At 35.3% G+C, this 26,882-nt stretch overlaps 1 protein-coding gene across 2 annotated transcripts; it reads right to left on the minus strand.

Annotated features, from left to right (window-relative positions):
* Positions 1-5,577: 5,577 nt before the first annotated feature.
* On the minus strand, positions 5,578-20,297 carry LOC138331285 (microtubule-associated protein futsch-like). 2 transcript variants are annotated; one of them, XM_069278809.1, is made up of 8 exons: positions 20,162-20,297; positions 14,796-17,323; positions 14,172-14,435; positions 13,644-13,816; positions 10,728-11,029; positions 10,385-10,447; positions 9,075-9,251; positions 5,578-7,674 (listed from the first exon to the last, which is right to left on the minus strand). In XM_069278809.1, exons 2-8 carry the CDS (start codon positions 17,224-17,226, stop codon positions 7,449-7,451), a joined length of 3,636 nt encoding a protein of 1,211 aa, XP_069134910.1. In that variant the 5' UTR covers positions 17,227-17,323; positions 20,162-20,297; the 3' UTR covers positions 5,578-7,448. The 2 variants fall into 2 exon arrangements, with proteins under 2 accessions (XP_069134910.1, XP_069134919.1); XM_069278818.1 differs by having other exon boundaries at positions 7,542-7,674; positions 9,051-9,251.
* Between the last annotated feature and the right edge of the window lie 6,585 nt (positions 20,298-26,882).

The following is a 26,882-nucleotide window of genomic DNA, read 5'->3' on the forward strand; positions in this document are numbered from 1 at the left end:
ATAAATTGTGTATTTTTGTAAATGCTCAATAATAAATCATAAAACCTGTTAATCTGTGTCTTTGAATGTTTTTCACAGCTTAACACATCAAAACATACTGTTTTCAATAGATTACTGAAGAAAAAATAACATGTCAAAACTGTCATCCAGTTATGGCACATTAATTAAAACATCACAAAAAATAGTTTTTTTAACAGTTGAAAATATTGTTAATAAATAGGTGAATGTATCAAGTCCTTTAACTCTTGGAAATATTGACGAATTTTGACCAATATCAAACTTATCCGAGATCTCGTTGATAGCAATAAATGTAATTTGTTTTAAATCAGATAATAAATACAAAAGTTATTGAGCAGAAACCAAAAAATTATCTGTTTTAGCAATTTTTGTAAGTACGTATTAACTCTTTCAATTATTGACTGATTTTGACCAGTATCAAACCCATCCTATATCTCATTGATATAAAGCAATATACAAAATTTGGTTAAAATCGGATAATAAATATTTAAGTTATCGCACAGAAACCAAGACATAATCTGTTTTGATGATTTTAAAGTTCTATAACTCTTGCAAATATTAACAGATTTTGGCGAGTTTCAAACCCATTCGAAATCTCATTGATATAAAGCGATATTATATACCAAATTTGGTTGAAATCGGACAATAAATACTAAAGTTATCGAGCAAAAACCAAGAATCGTCTGTTTTGACGATTTTTAAGTCCTCTAACTAACTCGCAAATATTGACGGATTTTGACTAGTATCAAACTAATCCGAGATCTCATTGATATAAAGCAATATGCCAAATTTGGTTGAAATCGGACAATAAATATGAAAGTTATCGCACAGAAACCCTTTTCCCGGACACTGACGCCAACATAGTGATACCTAAGTGTCGCCCTTGCGTTGCAGGCGACACAAAAATGTGTCCCATTCACAGTAGGGCAATTTTATTAGTTAATTAAACATCTAAGTACAACCATACAGCAAACATTTCATTGGATAATGACATAATAGAGGGCATTGCTTTCAACAATACAGAAGTTCTAAGTTCACATATCCCTGCTATCACTCCTGAAATAAGTATTATTATTACATTAGAATTGCAGACACAAATTCAATCATGTTTAGTTATTGCATTTGATATCGATCGTTTAGCTGTTTCTCAAAGATTCACATGTCGATCTCACCTAAATAAGAATCTAATATTGGAATATTTGTGAAGCATCCATTTTGGCCCTTTTTTAATAGCAAAGGTCAAAGATGCTTTCCATTTCTATCAACCTTTTTTGTAGTGTTTTCAAGGGGAGACTTACATTTGTAAATACTCAAAACTTGTATACTGTGTCATTAAACATGCACATCTCTAATTCTCATGGTTCAAATACCTGTAACATCATATGAACCTATAATTTATTTGTTGTGGCAATATTACCCTGCTGACACTATGAACTACCATTAAGGATATGCCAGTCATGTTTGTCTGAAGTTGTATCTTTAACACTAGTATAGGGCAACAGATATAAAACTGGTGCAATGATAAAGTCCATACAAATGTGTAAATAAACTGTTGCAAAATTTTACTTTGCTCTACTAGCAATAAAATTAAGGCACCAATTTAGCTCTAAAGAAGCAAACCATATATTTTAGACTTTAAACAATACAAAAATAACAACACCACAACAAACTACACAAAGTTCTCCTTATGTCTGATAGCAAAATTCCTCTGATGTCAGATACAAAAATTCTCCTTATGTTAGATAGAAAAATTCTCCTTATGTCAGATAGAAAAATTTTCCTAAAAATTCTCCTTATGTCAGATAGAAAAATGTCAGATAGAAAAATTCTCCTTATGTCAGATAGAAAAATATGTCAGATAGAAAAATTCTCCTTATGTTAGATAGAAAAATATGTCAGATAGAAAAATTCTCCTTATGTTAGATAGAAAAAAAATTCCCTAATGTCAGATAGAAGAATTCCCCTTATGTCAGATAAAAAAATTCTCCTTATGTCAGATAGAAAAATTCTCCTTAAAGAAACAGCAATATCACTTAAGGCCCATGAAGTTGATATAAAATAATTCTGCAATAATTAACAAAATGATGGCTTCTTTCACGGTTTTAAAAATCTATACACATACATAGGTGTATTATATGATATAGAAAAACATAATCACAACAAGATTAGAGTCTAACCTTCAACATATATAATACAGGGATCAACAACCAACAATATCGACCATAGACCTAGAGTTGAACATTTCTTCACAGTTTCAACAAAGGTAAAGTTAACAACCAAAATACTTCTCTAACTAGAGTATAAAATTCACTGATTTGAAGTGCCTGCTAATAGCATATGACAAATAATCAGTCCCTACCTAATTAGATGCGAGACGACAAAATCTCAACTGTGGAGGGAATTGATGAAAGTCTAATCTGAGGCATTGGGTGCACTGGACATTCATGAATTACCCCCTCAGGTTGTGAGTTCGTTTTTGCACCCCAAGGCAAGAACAATTTATATGTATATTAGTCACACACACCAATAACATGCTGAGCATTATCAATACAACATAATAACCAAGAATATTCTTTTAAGAAAAAAGATTTCTGTGATACACACTAAAGATATGAGTAAAATGATTCTAAATAAACACCACCCTAGAAATGGAGATATCTGTCATAATCTCAACAAACTCCGAGTAACATGATAAAAAAATATCAGCCCTAAAGTTGAAAATATCTCTTGTCATAACCTCAACAAACTTTGAGTACAATGATGAAGAATATCAGCCCTGAGTTGGATATATCTCTGTCATAACCTCAACAAACTTAGAGTACAATGATGAAAAATATCAGCCCTAGAGTTGGAAATATCTCTGTCATAACCTCAACAAACTTAGAGTACAATGATGAAAAATATCAGCCCTAGAGTTGGAGATATCTCTGTCATAACCTCAACAAACTTAGAGTACAATGATGAAAAATATCAGCCCTAGAGTTGGAAATATCTCTGTCATAACCTCAACAAACTTAGAGTACAATGATGAAAAATATCAGCCCTAGAGTTGGAAATATCTCTGTCATAACCTCAACAAACTTAGAGTACAATGATGAAAAATATCAGTCCTAGAGTTGGAAATATCTCCTGTCATAACCTCAACAAACTTAAGAGTAAAATGATGAAAAATATCAGCCCTAGATCAGCCCTAGAGTTGGAGATATCTCTGTCATAACCTCAACAAACTTAGAGTACAATGATGAAGAATATCAGCCCTAGAGTTGGAGATATCTCTGTCATAACCTCAACAAACCTAGAGTAAAATGATGAAGAATATCAGCCCTAGAAATGGAGATATCTGTCATAATCTCAACAAACTCCGAGTAACATGATAAAAAAATATCAGCCCTAAAGTTGAAAATATCTCTTGTCATAACCTCAACAAACTTTGAGTACAATGATGAAGAATATCAGCCCTGAGTTGGATATATCTCTGTCATAACCTCAACAAACTTAGAGTACAATGATGAAAAATATCAGCCCTAGAGTTGGAGATATCTCTGTCATAACCTCAACAAACTTAGAGTACAATGATGAAGAATATCAGCCCTAGAGTTGGAGATATCTCTGTCATAACCTCAACAAACCTAGAGTAAAATGATGAAGAATATCAGCCCTAGAAATGGAGATATCTGTCATAATCTCAACAAACTCCGAGTAACATGATAAAAAAATATCAGCCCTAAAGTTGAAAATATCTCTTGTCATAACCTCAACAAACTTTGAGTACAATGATGAAGAATATCAGCCCTGAGTTGGATATATCTCTGTCATAACCTCAACAAACTTAGAGTACAATGATGAAAAATATCAGCCCTAGAGTTGGAAATATCTCTGTCATAACCTCAACAAACTTAGAGTACAATGATGAAAAATATCAGCCCTAGAGTTGGAAATATCTCTGTCATAACCTCAACAAACTTAGAGTACAATGATGAAAAATATCAGCCCTAGAGTTGGAAATATCTCTGTCATAACCTCAACAAACTTAGAGTACAATGATGAAAAATATCAGCCCTAGAGTTGGAAATATCTCTGTCATAACCTCAACAAACTTAAGAGTAAAATGATGAAAAATATCAGCCCTAGAGTTGGAGATATCTCTGTCATAACCTCAACAAACTTAGAGTACAATGATGAAGAATATCAGCCCTAGAGTTGGAGATATCTCTGTCATAACCTCAACAAACTTAGAGTACAATGATGAAGAATATCAGCCCTAGAGTTGGAAATATCTCTGTCATAACCTCAACAAACTTAGAGTACAATGATGAAAAATATCAGCCCTAGAGTTGGAGATATCTCTGTCATAACCTCAACAAACTTAGAGTACAATGATGAAGAATATCAGCCCTAGAGTTGGAGATATCTCTGTCATAACCTCAACAAACCTAGAGTAAAATGATGAAGAATATCAGCCCTAGAAATGGAGATATCTGTCATAATCTCAACAAACTCCGAGTAACATGATAAAAAAATATCAGCCCTAAAGTTGAAAATATCTCTTGTCATAACCTCAACAAACTTTGAGTACAATGATGAAGAATATCAGCCCTGAGTTGGATATATCTCTGTCATAACCTCAACAAACTTAGAGTACAATGATGAAAAATATCAGCCCTAGAGTTGGAAATATCTCTGTCATAACCTCAACAAACTTAGAGTACAATGATGAAAAATATCAGCCCTAGAGTTGGAGATATCTCTGTCATAACCTCAACAAACTTAGAGTACAATGATGAAAAATATCAGCCCTAGAGTTGGAAATATCTCTGTCATAACCTCAACAAACTTAGAGTACAATGATGAAAAATATCAGCCCTAGAGTTGGAGATATCTCTGTCATAACCTCAACAAACTTAGAGTACAATGATGAAAAATATCAGCCCTAGAGTTGGAAATATCTCTGTCATAACCTCAACAAACTTAGAGTACAATGATGAAAAATATCAGCCCTAGAGTTGGAGATATCTCTGTCATAACCTCAACAAACTTAGAGTACAATGATGAAGAATATCAGCCCTAGAGTTGGAGATATCTCTGTCATAACCTCAACAAACTTAGAGTACAATGATGAAAAATATCAGCCCTAGAGTTGGAAATATCTCTGTCATAACCTCAACAAACTTAGAGTACAATGATGAAAAATATCAGCCCTAGAGTTGGAAAGTATATCTCTGTCATAACCTCAACAAACTTAGAGTACAATGATGAAAAATATCAGCCCTAGAGTTGGAGATATCTCTGTCATAACCTCAACAAACTTAGAGTACAATGATGAAAAATATCAGCCCTAGAAATGGAGATATCTGTCATAATCTCAACAAACTCCGAGTAACATGATAAAAAAATATCAGCCCTAAAGTTGAAAATATCTCTGTCATAACCTCAACAAACTTAGAGTACAATGATGAAAAATATCAGCCCTAGAGTTGGAAATATCTCTGTCATAACCTCAACAAACTTAGAGTACAATGATGAAAAATATCAGCCCTAGAGTTGGAAATATCTCTGTCATAACCTCAACAAACTTAGAGTACAATGATGAAAAATATCAGCCCTAGAGTTGGAGATATCTCTGTCATAACCTCAACAAACTTAGAGTACAATGATGAAAAATATCAGCCCTAGAGTTGGAAATATCTCTGTCATAACCTCAACAAACTTAGAGTACAATGATGAAAAATATCAGCCCTAGAGTTGGAAATATCTCTGTCATAACCTCAACAAACTTAGAGTACAATGATGAAAAATATCAGCCCTAGAGTTGGAAATATCTCCTGTCATAACCTCAACAAACTTAAGAGTAAAATGATGAAAAATATCAGCCCTAGAGTTGGAGATATCTCTGTCATAACCTCAACAAACTTAGAGTACAATGATGAAAAATATCAGCCCTAGAGTTGGAGATATCTCTGTCATAACCTCAACAAACTTAGAGTACAATGATGAAGAATATCAGCCCTAGAGTTGGAAATATCTCTGTCATAACCTCAACAAACTTAGAGTACAATGATGAAAAATATCAGCCCTAGAGTTGGAGATATCTCTGTCATAACCTCAACAAACTTAGAGTACAATGATGAAGAATATCAGCCCTAGAGTTGGAGATATCTCTGTCATAACCTCAACAAACCTAGAGTAAAATGATGAAGAATATCAGCCCTAGAAATGGAGATATCTGTCATAATCTCAACAAACTCCGAGTAACATGATAAAAAAATATCAGCCCTAAAGTTGAAAATATCTCTTGTCATAACCTCAACAAACTTTGAGTACAATGATGAAGAATATCAGCCCTGAGTTGGATATATCTCTGTCATAACCTCAACAAACTTAGAGTACAATGATGAAAAATATCAGCCCTAGAGTTGGAAATATCTCTGTCATAACCTCAACAAACTTAGAGTACAATGATGAAAAATATCAGCCCTAGAGTTGGAGATATCTCTGTCATAACCTCAACAAACTTAGAGTACAATGATGAAAAATATCAGCCCTAGAGTTGGAAATATCTCTGTCATAACCTCAACAAACTTAGAGTACAATGATGAAAAATATCAGCCCTAGAGTTGGAAATATCTCTGTCATAACCTCAACAAACTTAAGAGTACAATGATGAAAAATATCAGCCCTAGAGTTGGAAATATCTCCTGTCATAACCTCAACAAACTTAAGAGTAAAATGATGAAAAATATCAGCCCTAGAGTTGGAGATATCTCTGTCATAACCTCAACAAACTTAGAGTACAATGATGAAGAATATCAGCCCTAGAGTTGGAGATATCTCTGTCATAACCTCAACAAACTTAGAGTACAATGATGAAGAATATCAGCCCTAGAGTTGGAGATATCTCTGTCATAACCTCAACAAACTTAGAGTACAATGATGAAAAATATCAGCCCTAGAGTTGGAGATATCTCTGTCATAACCTCAACAAACTTAGAGTACAATGATGAAGAATATCAGCCTTTGAGTTGGAAATATCTCTTGTCATAATCTCAACAAACTTAAGAGTACAATAATGAAAAATATCAGCCCTGGAGTTGGAGATATCTCTGTCATAACCTCAACAAACTTAGAGTACAATGATGAAAAATATCAGCCCTAGAGTTGGAGATATCTCTGTCATAACCTCAACAAACTTAGAGTACAATGATGAAGAATATCAGCCCTAGAGTTGGAAATATCTCTGTCATAACCTCAACAAACTTAGAGTAAAATGATGAAGAATATCAGCCATAGAGTTGGAGATATCTCTGTCATAACCTCAACTTTTAACATGGCCTCCAGTTATTCAAATAAAATAATTGATGTACTGGCAAGAGGAATAGCCTTTAGATGTATTTGTCTGAGACACTATCAAGAAGTTGCTGCAAGTTTTTAGATTAATCATCAATACGTGTAAAGTAAGCAACTCTAAAGGATTTTCCAGGTGTTTCATCTGGACTCATCTTCAGTTTTTCACCACCCAGTTCATTCCAACCTTCCACATCAAAGTATACCCACTGGCCGAGTGTGTCATCCCAGATTTGACATCTCTCGTGTAAGTACTCGTCAAATCCGTCATCGGTACACTTCCTGATGGCATAAGACAAGGCACCCAATCTGTACCTGTAGATAAACAAGAATTACACGTCATTATAATTTTCGCCCATACCATATTGTTGACTTATTACATAACTATACTGGAATATTTAAAAACATCTGAGAAAAAGAAAAGAAAAAAAAAAGGAAAAAAGAAAAAGAGCTAAGTATAGATTAGTTTCACAGCCTATGAAAATCCCATGGCGTGAAATGAATCCTGTAATGATTAGGTGAGTTGAGGTGATAATGGTGTCCTTCAGCTATGTTGAAAGTTTGGTTAGGATTGGACTCTAAAACTTTTTGAGAAACAGAGCTAAACGCAAAACTTTAAAAGTGAAATGTTGACGACAACACTGCTGCCGCTGTCGGAAAAGTATCACCATAATATAGCTTTCGCGAACTATCGTCGCAGGCGATAGAACAAAGTGTTTCTTCATTTAATCTAGCTCCAAAAAAAAAATTTACAGTTACTGTAAAACCGTGTGGTTTTGAATAGCTGAGATCTGTATCAATAATTTGGGAAATACATTGTAAGGTATCAGAGGTTGGTCATCAACAATTCATGAAATATCGGTGAGAAAGTCAACTTTGTCTCTCGATGTGATTGTAATTTATTTCATTTTACACATGAAATATCAACTTAATCATTTATAACTGTTGGAATGATGAGGGATATATTGTAAAGATGGAAATTTACGCGAGGTTGAAATTTTTGCTAATTACGCAAAAGTCACTTGATTGCACAAATATCTCCAGCATGTTATATTTTGTTCATGTATAAACTTTATTGTTAAAAGTTTGAAAGACTTAGTGTATCTATCACGAAAATAACTCTTTGCAAATCGCCAAATCAAGCACTCCCAAAAAATGCACAAATTTACAGCATTCAACATATAAGTGTTCAAGCTATCAGCGGGTTATTTGCATGTACCATGTACTTGTATAAGTATGTATATATGTCGTTGAGACCAAGCAGTCAGTTTGACAAATAAGAGGTACCAGGTATTTAAAAATGTGAATGTAAGTCAAAAGTCGCAATCACTTGTTGTCAATGAGTGCTCATCTTGCTTAAACATATAGGGGGATTTGGCATTGATTCATTTGTACTTGAAAGTTTGTAAGAAAAAAATTAGAATAGTATTTAAAGGTCAACTGTCTCTAGTGAACAGAATTTTTTTTTAAACTAAATTATGAAGTTCAATAAATGATTACCTCTGATTTCCAATCAATGATTACTTCTGATTTACAATGAATGATTACCTCTGATTTCCCATATATGATAACCTCTGAGTTCCAATGAATGATAACCTCTGATTTCAAATTAATGATTACCTCTGATTTCCAATATATGATTACCTCTGAGTTCTAATGAATGATTACCCTGATTTCCAATATATGATTACCTCTGATTTCCAATGAATGATTACCTCTGATTTCCAATCTTTACTTCCTCTGGCTGACGATCTGTCTTGTAATGATTGAGTAACACAGGAAGAGGAATCTCAATATTTCCTTTTTGAAAAAAAGTTGGAATAGGCAGCAGTGGTGGGGGTGGGCCCTGGGTATCGTCCAACATCCTGGTCACTCGGATGGTACCGTTCATACTGAAATAAAGTAGCAACATATGAACTAGTACTTATTAGTCTTGGGATATATCAGAGTAGGCTGAACTTTTCAAAGTTTATTATTCTATCAATAAAGACATATAAGTATATATACATGTAATCATATATCAAATATACATTGATGCCCTTTCAGGAAATATGGGAAGGGGCCATATATATTGTCAGTACATTTTATCGAGGTCTGTTCTATCGTGTTTCAATCCTATCCGAGTCCTGTCCCACAATAATCATTATAAATATACTGTGCAGAAGTTTGTTTGTTTGATTAAATGCATGTCCTATTAACAGGGTCATGTTAGGACAGCCTCCCATGTATGCAGTGTGTAGCGTATATGAAGTGTGTGGTACATATTTTGGGAGACTACCGTATATTTGTGTCTTCTTGTTTAGTGGAACTTACGGTGAATGCATTTATGAATGAAGTCTTTTTCTCAGTTATGAATAAAATCTATACATCTGATTCAATAGTATGATCATGCAGATAATTAAAAGTAAAACATATTTCACTTCATATTGTATTACATAATCTAGTATCTTCTTCACAATATATATGTTACATAGTAACTAGAAGCAAACTGTGCAAAGACTGTTAAAAAACTGGTGTATGTGCCAATTGCTTACTTCTCATAATTCAGATACTGTATTAGCACCCCTCCCCCAATAAGCACCATCCCCTTTCCAGGAGAAGAGTTGAAGTTGTATAGAAGCCCCCTTTCCATGCAATGGATTTAACAATGTTTTTCAACATCTGTTGCCTCTAACATCAGCATTGTATCCTATGTTACATGAACTTGCGGGTCTTTTACATTTGAATCACAACATAATAATGCATCTCAAGGAATAAGAGGCATATGCATGTTTACTGAAACAGGTATTAATGTACCATGACTACAGAAAAAATTTGAATATTGCTGACTTTTTTTGTCCTCAACTTACAGTTTGGTTCATTAATATTCAGGACCCTTTGTCAAAATTATTTAAGCTGGGCTCTAATTACCATGAGTTTTTAGTTCATCAGCTCAATTAAGACTTAAAGACGGCAGAATGACTGAAGATGTTAGAATACCCAAGCTTTAATGAACTGGAATAACAAAATAATAAAATGTACATACCACACACAACAAATATCTTCAGCTTGCCACTCATCAAATAAGCTTTGAAATCTTGGAAATTTTCTAAAATAAAAAAACAAATGGTAAATGTAGTTAAAAATAAATTTAGGAAACATTTTGATTATTCTATTCTTTTAGGCACTTCAGTTCTGTGGGAAATAGAACAGATTTTTTTTATATTTATATAATTTATCAACAATTTCAAATTAGATTCATTTGATATGGTTTATTATATCTATGTCCTATTAACAGCCGAGGTCAAATTTATAAGTCTAAGAGGTCATTAATTAACATTAATATCCTATGCATGACTAACTCAGTTAACAATGTCAATTTTAGATACCTTAAAGGGTTTGGATCTCTTAAACAGAAACTTCGTCTTGAAAATTCTCTGATGCTGCTGCTGAATTTGTCTGAATCCGGTTTACCACGCTGCCTAAAAGTACATGACTTGTTTGTGCATTTGGACCTTTTCTCTATGACTTTGATGCCCAATGGTTCCAAAATCCAATCTGCTTCTAGCTTGATTTTGAAGCTAATGAATGACTTGTTTCCAAAATAGTCTTTCCCATGTTTTAGCCAAAAGCGTTTGATTGCCTCAAAAAAGCGTCCGGCTTTGCACTTTCTACATATGTGGTATAGCCACTGAAATCAATAAAAGAACAAAATCACAATTCTCAAATATGCACTTACAGTAGTCTATAACTTAATTACAACCTGAAAGAAATCAGAGACTTATAAATAGCAAACTCATAATTAAAGTTATAGACAAATAAGTGCAATTTAATGTTTCATCAATTCAATAAAAAAGGTTATGTATCAATTTATTGCATAAAATCAAATATTTATCAATCTATTGCATTAAAAACAAAATGTTGTGCAAAACAAAAGCATATCAAAGATTAAGTCCTAATTATTCTGTCGTTCTATCATGTTTTATATAGGCCTTGAGGTCATGAAAATATACATGTACCATAGGTATTTAGCACGCTAGTAAGTCAAAGACCCAGAATAGACTAATATAGAATTAGTCTATACTGGGTCTTTGACTTTCCAGCTTGCTAAATACCTATGCATGTACAGTGTAAACTGTATTTCCCACTGTGACAATTTATAACTTGGGACAGGGTTCTGACATTCATCAGATCAAGGTTTATATAACAAGAGGCCCAGAGGGCCTGTATCGCTCACCTGGTTTGTAATGCTATGTAATGTTCTGAATATAAGTTCATTGTTTCTTTTCTAAAGAAATTTGAATATTTACCTCTAATTCCCCTATTGGGCCCCACTCTTTCTGCTCCAGGGGGTCAAAGCCAAAATGTATACGAATTCTGTTAACCTCAAGGATGTTTCTGGCCAAATTTGGTTACAATCCATGCAGAACTCTAGGACATTAGTAGCGATTTTTAGGATTTACCTCTATTTCCTCTTTTGGGCCCCGCCCCTCCTGCCCCCAGGGGGTCAGAGCCAAAATTTATACAAGTTTTGTTTCCCTTCCCAAAAGGATGTTTGTGGCCAAATATGGTTACAATCAATGCAGAACTCTAGGACAAGTAGCGATTTATAGGATTTACCTCTATTTCCCCTATTGGGCCCGCCCCTCCTACCCCCGGGGGTCAGAGCCAAAATTTATACAAGTTCTGTTCTCCTTCCCCCAAGGATGTTTCTGGCCAAATTTGGTTACAATCCATCCAGAACGCTAGGATAAAAAGCGATTTATAGGATTTACCTCTATTATCCCTATTGGGCCCCGCCCCTCCTGCCCCAGGGGGGTCAGGGTCACCATTTATGCAAAATCTGATCCCCTTCCCCTAAGGAAGTTTCTGGCCAAATTTGGTTGCAATCCATGCATAACTCTAGGACAAGTAGCGTTTTATAGGATTTACATCTATTGCCCCTATTGGGCCCCGCCCTTCTTGCCCCAGGGGGGGTCAGGGTCACCATTTATGCAAAATCTGATCCCCTTCCCCTAAGGAAGTTTCTGGCCAAATTTGGTTGCAATCCATGCAGAACTCTAGGACAAGTAGCGTTTTATAGGATTTACCTCTATTACCCCTATTGGGCCCCGCCCCTCCTGCCCCAGGGGGGTCAGGGTCACCATTTATGCAAAATCTGATCCCCTTCCCCTAAGGAAGTTTCTGGCCAAATTTGGTTGCAATCCATGCAGAACTCTAGGACAAGTAGCGTTTTATAGGATTTACCTCTATTACCCCTATTGGGCCCCGCCCCTCCTGCCCCAGGGGGATCAGGGTCACCATTTATGCAAAATCTGATCCCCTTCCCCTAAGGAAGTTTCTGACCAAATTTGGTTACAATCCATCCAGAACTCTAGGACAAGTAGCGATTTAAAGGAAATGTTGACGGACGGACGACGGACGGACGGACGACGGACGACGGACGACGGAAGCCGCGCCATGGCAATAGCTCACCGGCCCTTCGGGCCAGGTGAGCTAACAAGAGCTGTTGGAGAACAGCAAAGCTCGCCTATTCAGAAGAAGTTGATGTATTTACTATTTAAACATGGATATATGACAAATTAACAGACTCAAAAACCCCCTAAAGGATCCCAAATTGGTTGTATTATCACGTTCAGCATCCATACACATTAGGAAAATAAAATCATAAACATTTATGATGACTTATGCTTAAACAATTGACAAAATAGAAACTTGCTCAAAAACTTTAACCTGGAAATATGACAAATTAACAGACTCAAAAACCCCCTAAAGGGCCCAAAATTGGTTGTATTATCACGTTCAGCATCCATACACATTAGGAAAATAAAATCATAAACATTTATGATGACTTAAGCTTAAACAATTGACGAAACAGAAACTTGCTCAAAAACTTTAACATGGAAATATGACAAATTAACACTGAAAAACCCCCTAAAGGGCCCCAAATTGGTTGTATTATCACGTTCAGCATCCATACACATTAGGAAAATAAAATCATAAACATTTATGATGACTTAAGCTTAAACAATTGACGAAACAGAAACTTGCTCAAAAACTTTAACGTGAAATGGGACGCCAACGCTGACGCCGACGCCGGGGTGACAACATTAGCTCCCCCTATTCTTCGAATAGGCGAGCTAAAAAGAGGATAGAACAGCAAACTTAATGGAATAATATATCATTTCATCAATCAGTAAATTACACTATTCAGGATGCTAATTTACATTATTAATATATGTACATTATTGTGTCTATATGCACATTAAATTATGCTTTTATATAGTCACTTCTGTATCAGTTACCCGAAAATTCCTGTTGGCATTTCTTAAATTGTCTTCGAATAGTGGAAAAGCAGAATTGAAGCAGATGATTGTTGCCAAGATACAAGCCACTTGGCAAATGCAGCGAAGTTGTAATTTCTTTCCACAGAACTCAAATTGCCCTGCAGATGGCAAGTTTGTCAACAAGTTTTGGACTAGAAGAAAGAAAAACAACAATACATGTATATCTATAAAAAACACATGTCTATATAACTCTTGTGAGTACTGTACATTATTTTGTTCTTTAAATTAACCAATATCAAAGTCGTTTTGAGATATATGTTATCAGGCTTAAGTGACAAATAAATGGATATTATCAGCATTATATAATTAACAGATTAAGAAATCACCAGACAAACATGAATACAATTAACACTCCTAGTACCACCTCCCCTGTCCATTTCCAGGGACATAACCATGCATTTCAATTAAACTGTATACTTATATATAAACTAAGAAGAATTAACACACATGCAAACAAATTGTATCTTATTGTACTACAGTACTTACAAAGAGATGTAGATGGAACAACTCGTTGATCACTAGACTGGATGGTCATCGACTGTGTGGCCGAGCCTGCTACCATGTCTCTAGGAGAGTTCCGTTCACCTATTTGGACTACAGCTGGCTGTGATGGTTGTTGAGGATTGCATGGAGCGGACCGCCTGACCTGTTCACATCTGGGTTGATAGACATGTGACTTGAATGTATCTGGTTTACCACCTGGTCTCCCACCATCAGTTGACAAGTGTTGGCTGATGATACTTGTAGTATCTATTAAAACATAAAATGCTTTTTGACAGTGCTATTCAATTTAAATGTATAGTGTGCAGAAATATTGAAGAGGAAGTCAAATTACTCAATGATAGTGCATGTTAATAAGTTTAAATTAAACTTAATTAAAAACACTTTGAACACAGATTATCTTCCTGTTTATGGAAAGATAGGATTATAGGCTTTTAATTAACCACATTTAATTAGAACCAGTAAGTGAAAATTTACTTTATGAACTGTTAATCAGTCTTACTATCTAATCCTTCACAGATGATATTATAGTATAAAACTTGACAAACGCATCATGTTGGTGTAGGTTGGGAAAATTAGATCAGAACAAAATACACTGATGTGACTTACCTGTTGGTCTTTCCTTTGATTGGCGAAGTTGCTTGTAAGCTTTACTCTTTGCTTGCCAGATATTCTCCTCACTTTCTTGAAAATCGTTGTATGCCTCTGAACCCATTTTCCTCTTGTTGTTTTCAGTGTTTTTCTCATGATCAGAGATTTCAGAGATCTCCTTCCCTATGATCTTTCTTTTACAAACTCCCATCTGGATGAGGTTTGTTTTCCTTTTAAGGTGATATTTCAAAAAGTAGCGACACAGAACGTCTGCTGTATAGTTCATTTTTAAAATATGAAAGGACTTAGAATGATTCTTCAGTATACTTCTGTGGAAAATGAAGCTCTTTTTCCTTTTTTTATTTTCTGCCTTCTTGCTGGAACAGTTAGAGCCTAAACCATCACAGAAAGCATGTCTATGCTCCCATGTCTGCAGACTTCTCAAACCCTTTTCGTATAAACCATGTAGTTTTCTATCAAGCCTCCCAGTAGATTTCACAAACTTCATGTCAGATTGATGAGCTTTTCTTCTTGCAGTTCTAATGCCCTGGCAGCTTTTTCGGTGGAAAACATGAGCCTTTTGTCTAATGTGTTCTTTCAAATTTTCCAGAAAAACCTTCTGCCTCAGTTGCGTTTTCTGAAATACATGATCTGCCTCGCGTCTGTATTTAACTTTTTCATAGGTGCGTTTTCTTTTCCTGTAAATTATTGGCTGTATCTTGTTTTTACTCTTCTGTTTATAACTTCTAGAATTAGGAAGACAATTCTTCTGCGCCCTTAGACCCTTGTCTTTATCTTGAATCATGTTATCAGATCGGGAAGGTTTTGAACGCTGAGTGCAGGTGTCCTTATCCATAGTGTAGTCAAAACACGCAGGTTTTGAAGCTGCAGACATTTTGTCATCCAGACTGTCATCAGAGCAGGAAGGTTTTGAAGCTTCAGTCATTTCGTCATCCTGAGTGTAGTCAGAACAGGCAGGTTTTGAAGCTGCAGACATTTTGTCATCCAGACTGTTATCAGAGCAGGAAGGTTTTGAAGCTTCAGTCATTTCGTCATCCTCTGTGTAGTCAGAACAGGCATGTTTTGAAGCTGCAGACATTTTGTCTTCCAGACTGTCATCAGAGCAGGAAGGTTTTGAAGCTTCAGTCATTTCGTCATCCTCTGTGTAGTCAGAACAGGCAGGTTTTGAAGCTGCAGACATTTTGTCATCCAGACTGTCTTCAGAGCAGGAAGGTTTTGAAGCTTCAGTCATTTTGTCATCCTCAGTGTAGTCAGAATGGGAAAGTTTTGAAGCTGCAGACATTTTGTCATCCTCAGTGCAGTCAGAATAGGCAGGTTTTGAAGCTGCAGTCATTTCCTCATCCTGAGTGTAGTCAGAGCAGTAAAAAGGCTTTGAAGGCTGATCATGAGCGGTGTCTTCATCCTGAGAGTTATCAGAGAAGGAAACAAGTTTTGAAGCCTGAGTCATTTCCTCGTTTCGAGTGTAGTCAGAGCAGGCAGGTTTTGAAGCCAATGTCATTTTCCCATTCGGAGATTTAGCAGTGCAGGAAGGTGTTGAAGGATGAGAGGTGTCCTCATACTGAAAGTTACTGGAGCAGGAATGTTTTGAAGGTTGAATTTTGTCCTCATTTTGAGTGGTTAAAGGCCAATGTCTTGATATTTCGGACAAATCCAAGGCATCAACCAAATTAGAGTTACATGTAAACAGGTCCAAGCTTGAAGTTTTCAGGGGAGTGCAAGAGAAACAATAATATTTGTCTCTACGCAGACAGGCATATAAACCAGATTTTGTAAAATCTGGTTGATATTGAAGCCCAGTGTCATCTAAACAGTGAATTGTACACAAGTTTGATGATTTCAATGGTCCATCATCATCTGGAAAATCTGACATGCAATTTTCCATGTCTTCATTGAAACTAGTTAGAGTGAGAGAAGAGCCTAACAGTTCAATATCAGACGCTGACCAGTTACAGCCATGATGATACAGGTTGTTACCTGTAGTTGACAAGGTGTCTGCTGATTTCCAATCAACTGTAAGGTCTTCACCAATGTCAAACTGAGATTCCAAGAGCCCAGTATTTAGTTGGAGTAAAGAGACATTGTTTGTGTTATCTACGGTATGTTTCTGTTGGAGAGAGGAGATATCAATTCCTGTATCATCCACACAACGGTCTTCTACCAACTTTTTGGAAGATTGATGCTGACAGTTTCCTTCACATTTTTCATGGGCCTGACAGTGACAACACTCATCCAAAGAGAGGACATGGTGCTGATGTTTCCCTTCTGTCAAATCCCTGCAGCTATCAGTAAGACCCTCAGTATGCCTTTTGGTTTCTTCTGTCTTCAACTTTTTACTAGACTGCTGACATTTTGCTTTTTGTTTGAGTTTCAATTTAAACTTAATTGTTATTTTAAACCAATTCCATTTGCTACGCCAAGAATTCTTCATCTTGATTGGTGCAGGTAATGATATACAGGTGTAGATCGATGTTAAATCTGGAGTAGATTACAAGTATTTCACAATTTTCTTCCTTTTACAACCATTTCTGAAAAAGAGAACAAAGATGCAATGAATTATTTTATGTGTGCATGCATGTACATACTTCTTTCTAAATTAGTTTAAATTCATTTGTTCCAACTTTTATATTTATTACGCGACCCCAGACTTACTGGCATGGTCTGCTGCTCTACCAACTGAGCTAAAGGGAAATTCCCCCTAGTAGAGTGATGGTACGTAATTTCGCACACCAGACGATTTTTCGCGATTTTGCTTTAATATTTTTGCTCTCACCCTGTCATCCATGCTTTCATACTGCACGAGAAAAATGTGACCAGAGCTCACCTGTTTGTTTACATTTGTCCACTATACGTTGTCAGATTTGGCTATATATGTAGATAGCTACCTTATAAATTTACATGTGCCCAACCTGTACATAGTTAGAGTATAGAGTTATAGACCAAAAAGTACGAACTACCAATACTTTTGACACGGTGCTGTACTGTAGCTAACAGTTAGGGACAAGAAAACTCGGTCGTTCTGGTTCACCACTTTGGTACATGTAACAGTAGCTTGCTGAAAAAATGTATATTTATTACCCTTTTACACGTAAAACAAAACATTTCACACTCATTTCGCCACATCAACAACTCTATGTCTCTAGATAAATAAGTAATGTTTGTTGTTATGCCATATCTTCGTTAACTTCTCCCTGTCATCTGACGCCTTCAGTACAAATTCAAATACTACCACATCACAGGTAACACACATGCATGGATTACAGATTTTCTTTCACATTGCACCCAGACAGTATTACTTGAGGGCAAACACTCACACAAAATACCAGTAACATCCGGAGTCCCTCAAGGAACCTGTCTGGGCCCCATACTTTTCTTAATATACATGTATATCAACGACCTTCATGAATACCACACTTTTCGCAGCCGATAGTATATCATTTACAAGACCATACACAAACAAGAAAACACACAGAAACTACAATACGACCTTGACAACGCAGGACAATGGGAACATGACTGGCTATATAATGCAATTTCACCCGGACAAGTGCAACGTCATCTCCACTACCACCAAACGCAACAAAATCCACCACAACTGCACTCTCCATAACCACTCACTTGAACACGTCAAATACAGTAAATACTTAGGCCTCACACTACAAAACAACCTCCAATGGGACATCACCGCAAATGCAAACTGAACACTAGCTATAGGTTTCCTAAAACGAAACCTCACAATCAATTCACCACACATTAAAGAACACGCATATAAAGCACTTGTCAGACCCAAACTAGAGTACTGCTCCTCTATCTGGGACCCACACAATACTGGCCAAATACAACAAATAGAAAAAACTCAACGCAGAGCAGCAAGATATGTACACAACAGATATCATAACACTTCTTCAGTCTCAGACATGTTATACACACCAATGGCCAACACTACAAACACGCCGTCTACAATCACGACTCATCCTCCTATATAAACTCACACCATCAACCCAGAACAATACCTAACACCTGTAGACACCCGCATTAGACACTCACATCCCTATGCATACATGTAGACACATCACAGTCACAAAGGGTTACATTTAAGTATTCCTTATTCCCACACACCATCACACACTGGAATCTCCTCCATGTGGCAACAGTACAAAACACTACACTGGAGGGCTTCAAGGCAAACACAAACAACGTAGCCCTTGAAGCCCACACTCACAAATAAACACCTAATTTTTATCATGTTTTAAGGTTCATGTAATGGCTTTAACCAGTGATATTTTGCAAGCCTAAAACGCATTACTGTGCTGCAATTGAACAGAACTAATTTCATTAATTGTTGGTATATACCCTGGCTAACTGTCAGTCTTACTGTTGATAAGTAATTTGTGAAGCTGCTTGTAAATTTCAGTAAAATAAGAGAAAAATGTATATTTCTGGAGAAGACATAGAACTCGTGTGAATTGCATTGATGGCACCAAATAAACATGCTATCGTGTTCAGTAGTGACTATGCCAGGTACTCCAACAGTTTGTTTGGCAAAATCGGAGCAGCGAATAGCGCAGGAGCCTATTGTTGTAAATGCAAATGGCTGCTTTAAATGGCGGATCACAAATATAGCATATAAGAAGACATTTTAATTGATACAAGTGCTCTTATATACACTATAAGGTACTCTGAACATGAAAGGAAGAATATTTACGAAAAAAATAGTTAAAATGTGGACTTTGAGGCTCTTTCCGGAAATTTGCATTTTTCGCCCCAAACAGATTGTTTGAACTATTTTTTTCGTGAAGAGTCTTCTTGTTATGTTCAGAGTACCTTATGGTGTCTATAAAAACATTTGTATCAATTGAGATGGCTTCTTATATGCGATATTTTCGATCCGCCATTTATAGCAGCCATTTGCATTTACTACACTAGGCTCCTGCGCTATTTGCTGGTCCGATTTTGCCAAACAAACTGTTGGAGTACCTGGCATATTCACAACTGAACACGATGGCATGATTATTTGGTTCCATCAATGCAATTCACACGAGTTCTATGTCTTCTCCAGAAATATACATTTTTCTCATATTTTACTGTATTTTACACGCAGCTTCATAAATTACATATCAACAGTAAGACTGACAGTTAGCCAGGGTATATACCAACAATTAATGAAATTAGTTCTGTTCAATTGCAGCACAGTAATGAGTTTTGGCTTGCAAAATATCACTGTTTAAAGCCATTACATGAACCTTAAAGCCATTACATGAACCTTAACCTAACGTTATCTACTTTTATCTATTCCAGCACCAGAAGAAGAAAAAATGCACTGTGTATAACCCCCTCCCCCACGCCACAGAGCCGTATCACCTCACCTAAAATCCTCACTATTTACGGATGGTGATAAACCAAAGAAGAAGAATAGCCCGCGCCGGTAATCTACGACACCGTAGTTAATATAACACAGTATGCACCACCATATACATTCTGAGAGCCTGATTCTGATTGGCAAAATTGTTTACTTCCTGCCAGGCCGGGCATGCGCATCAGAATGTAAACAAAGCGTACACGTGGTTAGATCAATCGGACTTCCTCGGGCCTTTCCGGCAAGCACGGATATTTATCTTTGTCAATGTGAGTAACACATTTGTGTTATTTTATCTTTTAAGAAGCCGAAGACATAAATACTGCGATCTAGTTAATACGAATATCTATTACAGATGATAAAACGGAATGACAAACTGTCATTTTCCACAATTTATAAAGGAGCACAGGGATCTGAGAATTAGTTATAGATGATATAATCATGATATTGCAGCCGAAGCCTCGCTCATGCATATTATATCAGCCACGAAAACCAGTATGCATTTTTAATTAGATGGCTTCAAGATGTTTGTCATAATGGGGCTTATATCGTCTTAAAGACGGCACTTTGTATAGATGTATAGGATGATATTTTGAAAGGAAAAAATATCGCTCTTTCCAACGGTAGTAACCGTTTTTATGAAGATGAACTAGAAATTTGTTTTTATAGCCGCTAAAGGTAGGCGGGTTAGAAATTTGGAGTCAAAGGCTTTCCACCCTTCTCGTATATAGTACCATGTAGAATATGATTTTTATCGTTTTTTTATCTAAACCTCAAAAACGTCTAAAATGGTCTTGGGGCACTCTGGTAGGTCCGTGATAATATAATCTGTAACTGATTCTCAGATCCCTGTGTAAAGGAGGTGTACATATTACATGTGGTGCTTATTTATGGTATGTAGTGCCAATTGATAATGCTTTATGGGATGTGATGCTGTGGCCAAATTAACAAATGATGCTTATTATCATAGATTTAAATTATATTTAAATCTCTGTTAATATATGGTTTTTGAGGCAGAATAAATATGTAAGGCGGTTTTGGGTTTAAAATGTGGTTTCTTATACCAATTAATACTGTATTATAACATATGGTGCCAAATTACATGTGGTGCTTATATATACATATAATCATATATGGCTTTTGAGAAAGTTTGAAAATATTAGGAGATGAGGTGTATGGTGATTGTTTATTCAGTCTAATAATATTGCCTTAGGATGTGGTGCTAAATGTAAGACTGAATTATGCCTATTGATACTGTTTTGTGACATGTGGTGCTTAGACCAAATCACCTGTGGTGCTTAATTATATATGTTTTTAAGACATTTTGATAATGTAAGGAGATGAGGTGCATTGTGATTGATTTTTTATTCATTCTGATAATATTGTCTTGGGATGTGGTGCTACAAATGTAAATGTAAGGGATGTGGTGCTAAATGTAAGACTGAATTATGCCTAATGATACTGTTTTGTGACATGTGGTGCTTAGACCAAATCACCTGTGGTGCTTAATTAGATATGGTTTTGAGACACTTTGATGGCGTTAGGAGATGAGATGTATGGTGATTGGTTTTTTTATTCAGTCTGATAATATTGGCTCATGTTAAAATTGCATTTTGTCTGGTCTTTGCTGTCCGTCTGTCTGTCCATCCATCTGTCTATCCGTAGATAATTCATGTTGGTGCTATTTCCAAGAAAGATTTTTTCGATGTAAATGTATAACTTTACTAAACCGGCGTGTAAAAACGTTTTTCACACGTGAATCACGACATAATAATGCACAAACATCGTTTGGTTTTGGTTTTCGTCCACGTATTAGTCGCACTGGTGTATATGTCGTCCTCCCGATTTTCTGGGGGAAACATTGCGACTTATACTCCGGAAAATACGGTACTGTAGGAGTTTGGCTCAATTATTATGCATATGTTCTCCATGGGACCCTAGATGTGCGTTTTTGGAACTTGTGTTTCGACAGGATTCATAAGTGAAGTTTTATCCCATTATTGTTATTCTCAGATAGTACTGAAGGGATATGTGTAAAAGAATTATATACAGGCTATTCTTGGACGCATTTAAGGATTGATAAGATCAGATTTTGAATGTTGAATGTCATATCTAGCGCGCGCATTATGAAGATTGTCTGCAAAGCTCTGGCATCTTTGTAGACCAGAGATGCCATAGGAAGATCGTTTAATGCTTAACTAATGAGCCAAAAACTTGATACAATTTTGAAATTTACATCTCTACAGCTATGAAATAATTTATGAAATTCATTTTTTTTTCAGATTCTAAGACCAAGGATCACTGATTTACAATTTATTCAGAGTTAGTGAGACAAAGTTGGTTGTACTAGTATTTGGCAAAATATGGTTGGCATTAGAAATAAAAAAAAATCTGTGGTTGAACTATAAATGCCACTGGCTAACAAAGTACTGGGTTAAAATAAACACACCAAAGAACAAGAGGACCAATGGACCTTAACAGCCATCTTACTAGAAATACAATACAACATATACATGAAGTAGAAATAAAGTGCACATTAAGTTCAGTAGGTTGTTACAGATTGCAACTTATTTGTTCTCTGAGACTTTGAATGAAGGTCAAGGTCATTCATATGAACAAACTAGGTAGCACTTCATCACAGAATGGTACAGCTTCGATATCAGTATTTAAGCCTCTTACTTATTGACAAGAAGTCAATTATTAGATTTTAGCCTTTTTGATCCATGTGACCTTGAATGAATGCCAATGTCATTTATTTGAACCAACTTGATAGCCTTTCATCCCAGTCTGCTACATGCCAAATATTAGTAAGACCTGTAGCAAATAGCATAATAAATGGGGTTTATACGAACTTACATGTTTTGTACAGAAAACATCACGTTTTTGCAAGTAGTTCTCCTGTAACATATAAACAATTTTAATGAACTACTGAAACTACTGAAAGACGATGGATCATATATGTCAGAATTGTACTGGGCTTTGCAATAAATGTGTTGCTCTTTAACAGCTGCCTGATTTTTTCCAAATAGGGGACAATCTGCTTACTTGTAAGCTCTACTGTACAATTTATGCGTCTTGGAATGAAGTCTGTCTACTAGGAACCAATGTTACAACCCACTTTGAAAAAATAATGCACTTTGAAAAATTATTTCAAAGTGCATTAACTTGCACCAGATTTAACGCACTTTGAAATAATTTTTCAAAGTGGGTTAAGAAGGTACATTGTATGTTTTCAAACAGCTTTTTTGTACGGTGGCTGGGAGCGGACATGAAATAAATAAAATGATTGCGTGGGAACGAAATATTATTGCGTTCGAACGAAATATTATTGCGTGGGAACGAAATATTATTGCGTGGGTACGAAATATTATTGCGTGGGAACGAAATAATATTGCGTTGGAACGTAATATTATTGCGTTCGAACGGAATATTATTGCGTTCGAACGAAATATTATTGCGTTCGAACGAAATATTATTGCGTGGGAACGAAATATTATTGCGTGGGAACGAAATATTATTGCGTTCGAACGAAATATTATTGCGTTCGAACGAAATATTATTGCGTGCGAACGAAATATTATTGCGTTCGAACGAAATAATTATTGCGTGCGAACGAAATAATTATTGCGTGCGAACGAAATAATTATTGCGTTCAAACGAAATAACTATTGAACTCATTATCATACATGGATGATATGACAGTAATCATGCCACCGTAGTAATATGATTAAGATATGGCCTACAACTTATGAAACGGTACCTTATCTAAAAAAGATGTTTTCCTTATTTTTAACGATTTAAAGTCTTGTTTATTGTATTATACTTTATATATCTAATGAAATACACGTACCTATGATGGCGTACAGGGGACACTATACATGTCTTTAATTGTATCTATCTTGTACGTACAGCATATATATATGTAGTATCTTGTACATATGAACAACTTAGTGTATAAACTTGTACGTACAAGATACTACGTTGTGCGTGCAAATGTACTATATCATTATTTGTACGTACAAGATACTGTAATAATTTGTAAGATATGAAGTTGTACGTACAAGATACTGTAATAATTTGTAAGATATGAAGTTGTACGTACAAGATAATAATTTGTAGGTACAAGATACTAGGTTGTACGTACATGATACAACGATGTACGTACAGACGTACAAGATAAGTGTTTGTGCATACGTACGTACAAACGTACACGATACTGTAACAATAGATACTAAAAAGATACTAAGTTAAACGTACAAGATAATAATCTGTATGGACATGATAAATAAAACTATATATTGGTCCTAACACGCTGCCGTAAATAAAAGCATTATATGTGCTTTTATATTACTGTGTATATGACTTTAATACATTATGCTTCAATATTTCCATTTGAATGCGTGCAATTGTGTTACAACGAAAGTTGTTTTGTATCAATACTTAGTCAACTATTTTAAAAAGTAAAACAATGAATTTACATGACTTTTTCTACAATTTTAATGCAAATCATTGAAGGCAAATACTGAAATAGAATACAAATCCAATTCTTGTAAATAAAAGTCTTTATCACTTTAGATATGCATATTACTATGTAATTGTTAGATTGCATAATAATTTAAAAATCCATCTATTGCGAACTTGTGATAGGATTATCGCGATAACTTATAAGTATTTTCAAAATTGTTTGTGGAAAACAATGATAAGATAAATCTTACCGGCATTGCATTGTGTATTTTCAAATATGTGACATGCTCTAATTTTCCACTATTATGATAGACTAATATATTATTGTCACGAGAAGGTTAATTTAAAGCATATCAACTCTATGCCACCCTATAGATATTTAAAGTAACGTCGCAACCAAGTTGATATGGCGCTTATGAACTCCACTGCCCAGAAGTGCGTTCATTAGGATGATGTCCAATGGTCATCGTTGTCCATTTAACAAGTACATTTAAGATTCCTTTTCGAATAAAAAAGGGCAAAATAACTTTAAATTTAATGTAAAAATAATGACCTTTGATTCGTTCTATATGGTGTTAACCGCATGATAGTAGCTTTACTAATGACCTGAGTCAACGTTCTTGGTCATATATATCACAGCATTGACCTCAACAAATCTAAATATTTAATAAGTATTATATACTTATGATATACTTATGATTTAAAGATCATATGATTAAAACGTGAACTTACATGTAACTGTAATATTAATAATATTTCATTCCTATCATATGAACTTTAAGCTTAAAAGGCATTTGTAAAAACTATCATCTATATTAGTAGATGTTTCTAAACTTTACACAGTATTCAAGTAATGAGAGTTGTTTCATACGTAACAACTTTTCTTTCAAAGTGCGTTGATATGAACCATATTTAACGCACTTTGAAATAATTGTTCAAATTGCGTTAATTTTTCAAAGTGGGTTGTAACAAACCAAGTATGATGAAAATAATAAGATTCTCTGTTGAGGCATTATTTATGCCACTTGCATTGTCTTATCATACTTTAGAGCTGAAAATTAATTGGTAAGTTAAACGAAATTTGATGTTGTGGATGAAGTGAAAACAAAAACATAAAAGAAACATATTATATTAGCTGTCCTGTTCCAAACACGCTGTGTTTCATGTTCTTGATCAAAGATTTGCAACAACTGCAATCTTCGATATTTGCATTTTATTATTTTAGTTTATTGTAACTTGAAGTGACAATGACATCCTGTTCATAAACGATGCATTAAGTATATTCAAGCAGATCCAAGTGGTCAACAGAATCTTGCAGAGTCAGCAGTAAATCCAGGCCTGTGAAAATAAAATAATCCACCAGCTTCCAGTAGATGCTCATATTCTTTTCACACAATGCACATTCACAAGGACTGCAATCTGCAATATAATCAAAACTCATAACGGCAAAAATCAATAAAAAAATCGATATGAACTGGGATGTGTAAGAGGGACAAACTGTTTTGAAATAATTACATAATGCTTGATAATTATCGATTTATCCCAAATATCTCCAAGTGCAAATGATTACTGTGGACATTCATCGTTAATTCTTTAAAAGGGTCGATAATCTATATTGAATAGTTAAGATTTAATCTTAAGTATGCTAATACTTAGTTACATACATTTTTCTATTTGTTTATTCAGGATCCACCTTCAATTCAGAAAGTTTTGTATGTTTCCTAATGAAGGCATTTTTTAATGTATGCTATCCCATGTTCGAACCCTATGTCCTGTGGGGTGGGGTGGGGGTCGAATCAGCCCCATTTAGGTAAAATCTTATTGTTCTACACCATATTTGGTTCTATTCCAAACAAGTGTTCAGAAATATTCCCCATTTGGAGCCCTACTCCTCAATACCCAGGGACGGATCCAACTTATCTATATACAAGAGGCCCATGGGCCATAACGGTCATCTGACTATTGGCACAATACACCACCTCAAAGAATATAGTATTGGCAAACAATTCAGGCAATACAAAAGAACTTTTCTAATAGAAAAAGTTCAGGTTCTAATATATTTGATGAATTAGACCACCAATGAAGGTCCCTTGATCCCCACCATGCTACAAGTCCAATATCCAGTCTCTAGGCTTCTTAGTTATTTACAAGATGCCGCATTAAAGATTTTTGACATATTTAACTCCTGTGACCTTGAATGAAGATCAAGGTCTTTCATTTGTACAAAACGTGGTAGTTCTTCATCACAGCATGCTACAGGCCAAATA

Source organism: Argopecten irradians, chromosome 1 (assembly GCF_041381155.1).
Source record: "Argopecten irradians isolate NY chromosome 1, Ai_NY, whole genome shotgun sequence".
NCBI classification, from domain to species: Eukaryota; Metazoa; Mollusca; class Bivalvia; order Pectinida; family Pectinidae; genus Argopecten; species Argopecten irradians.

Bases quoted from the DNA above. Each gene is read 5' to 3' on its own strand.
- LOC138331285 (XM_069278809.1), bottom strand. From the start codon at position 17,226: ATGAAGAATTCTTGGCGTAGCAAATGGAATTGGTTTAAAATAACAATT. The intron at 14,436-14,795 runs GTAAGTCACATC...ATGTTTTAATAG, and splicing joins ATCAAAGGAAAGACCAACAG to ATACTACAAGTATCATCAGC. The intron at 7,675-9,074 runs GTAATCATTCAT...GTTTATCTACAG, and splicing joins GTAAAGATTGGAAATCAGAG to GTACAGATTGGGTGCCTTGT.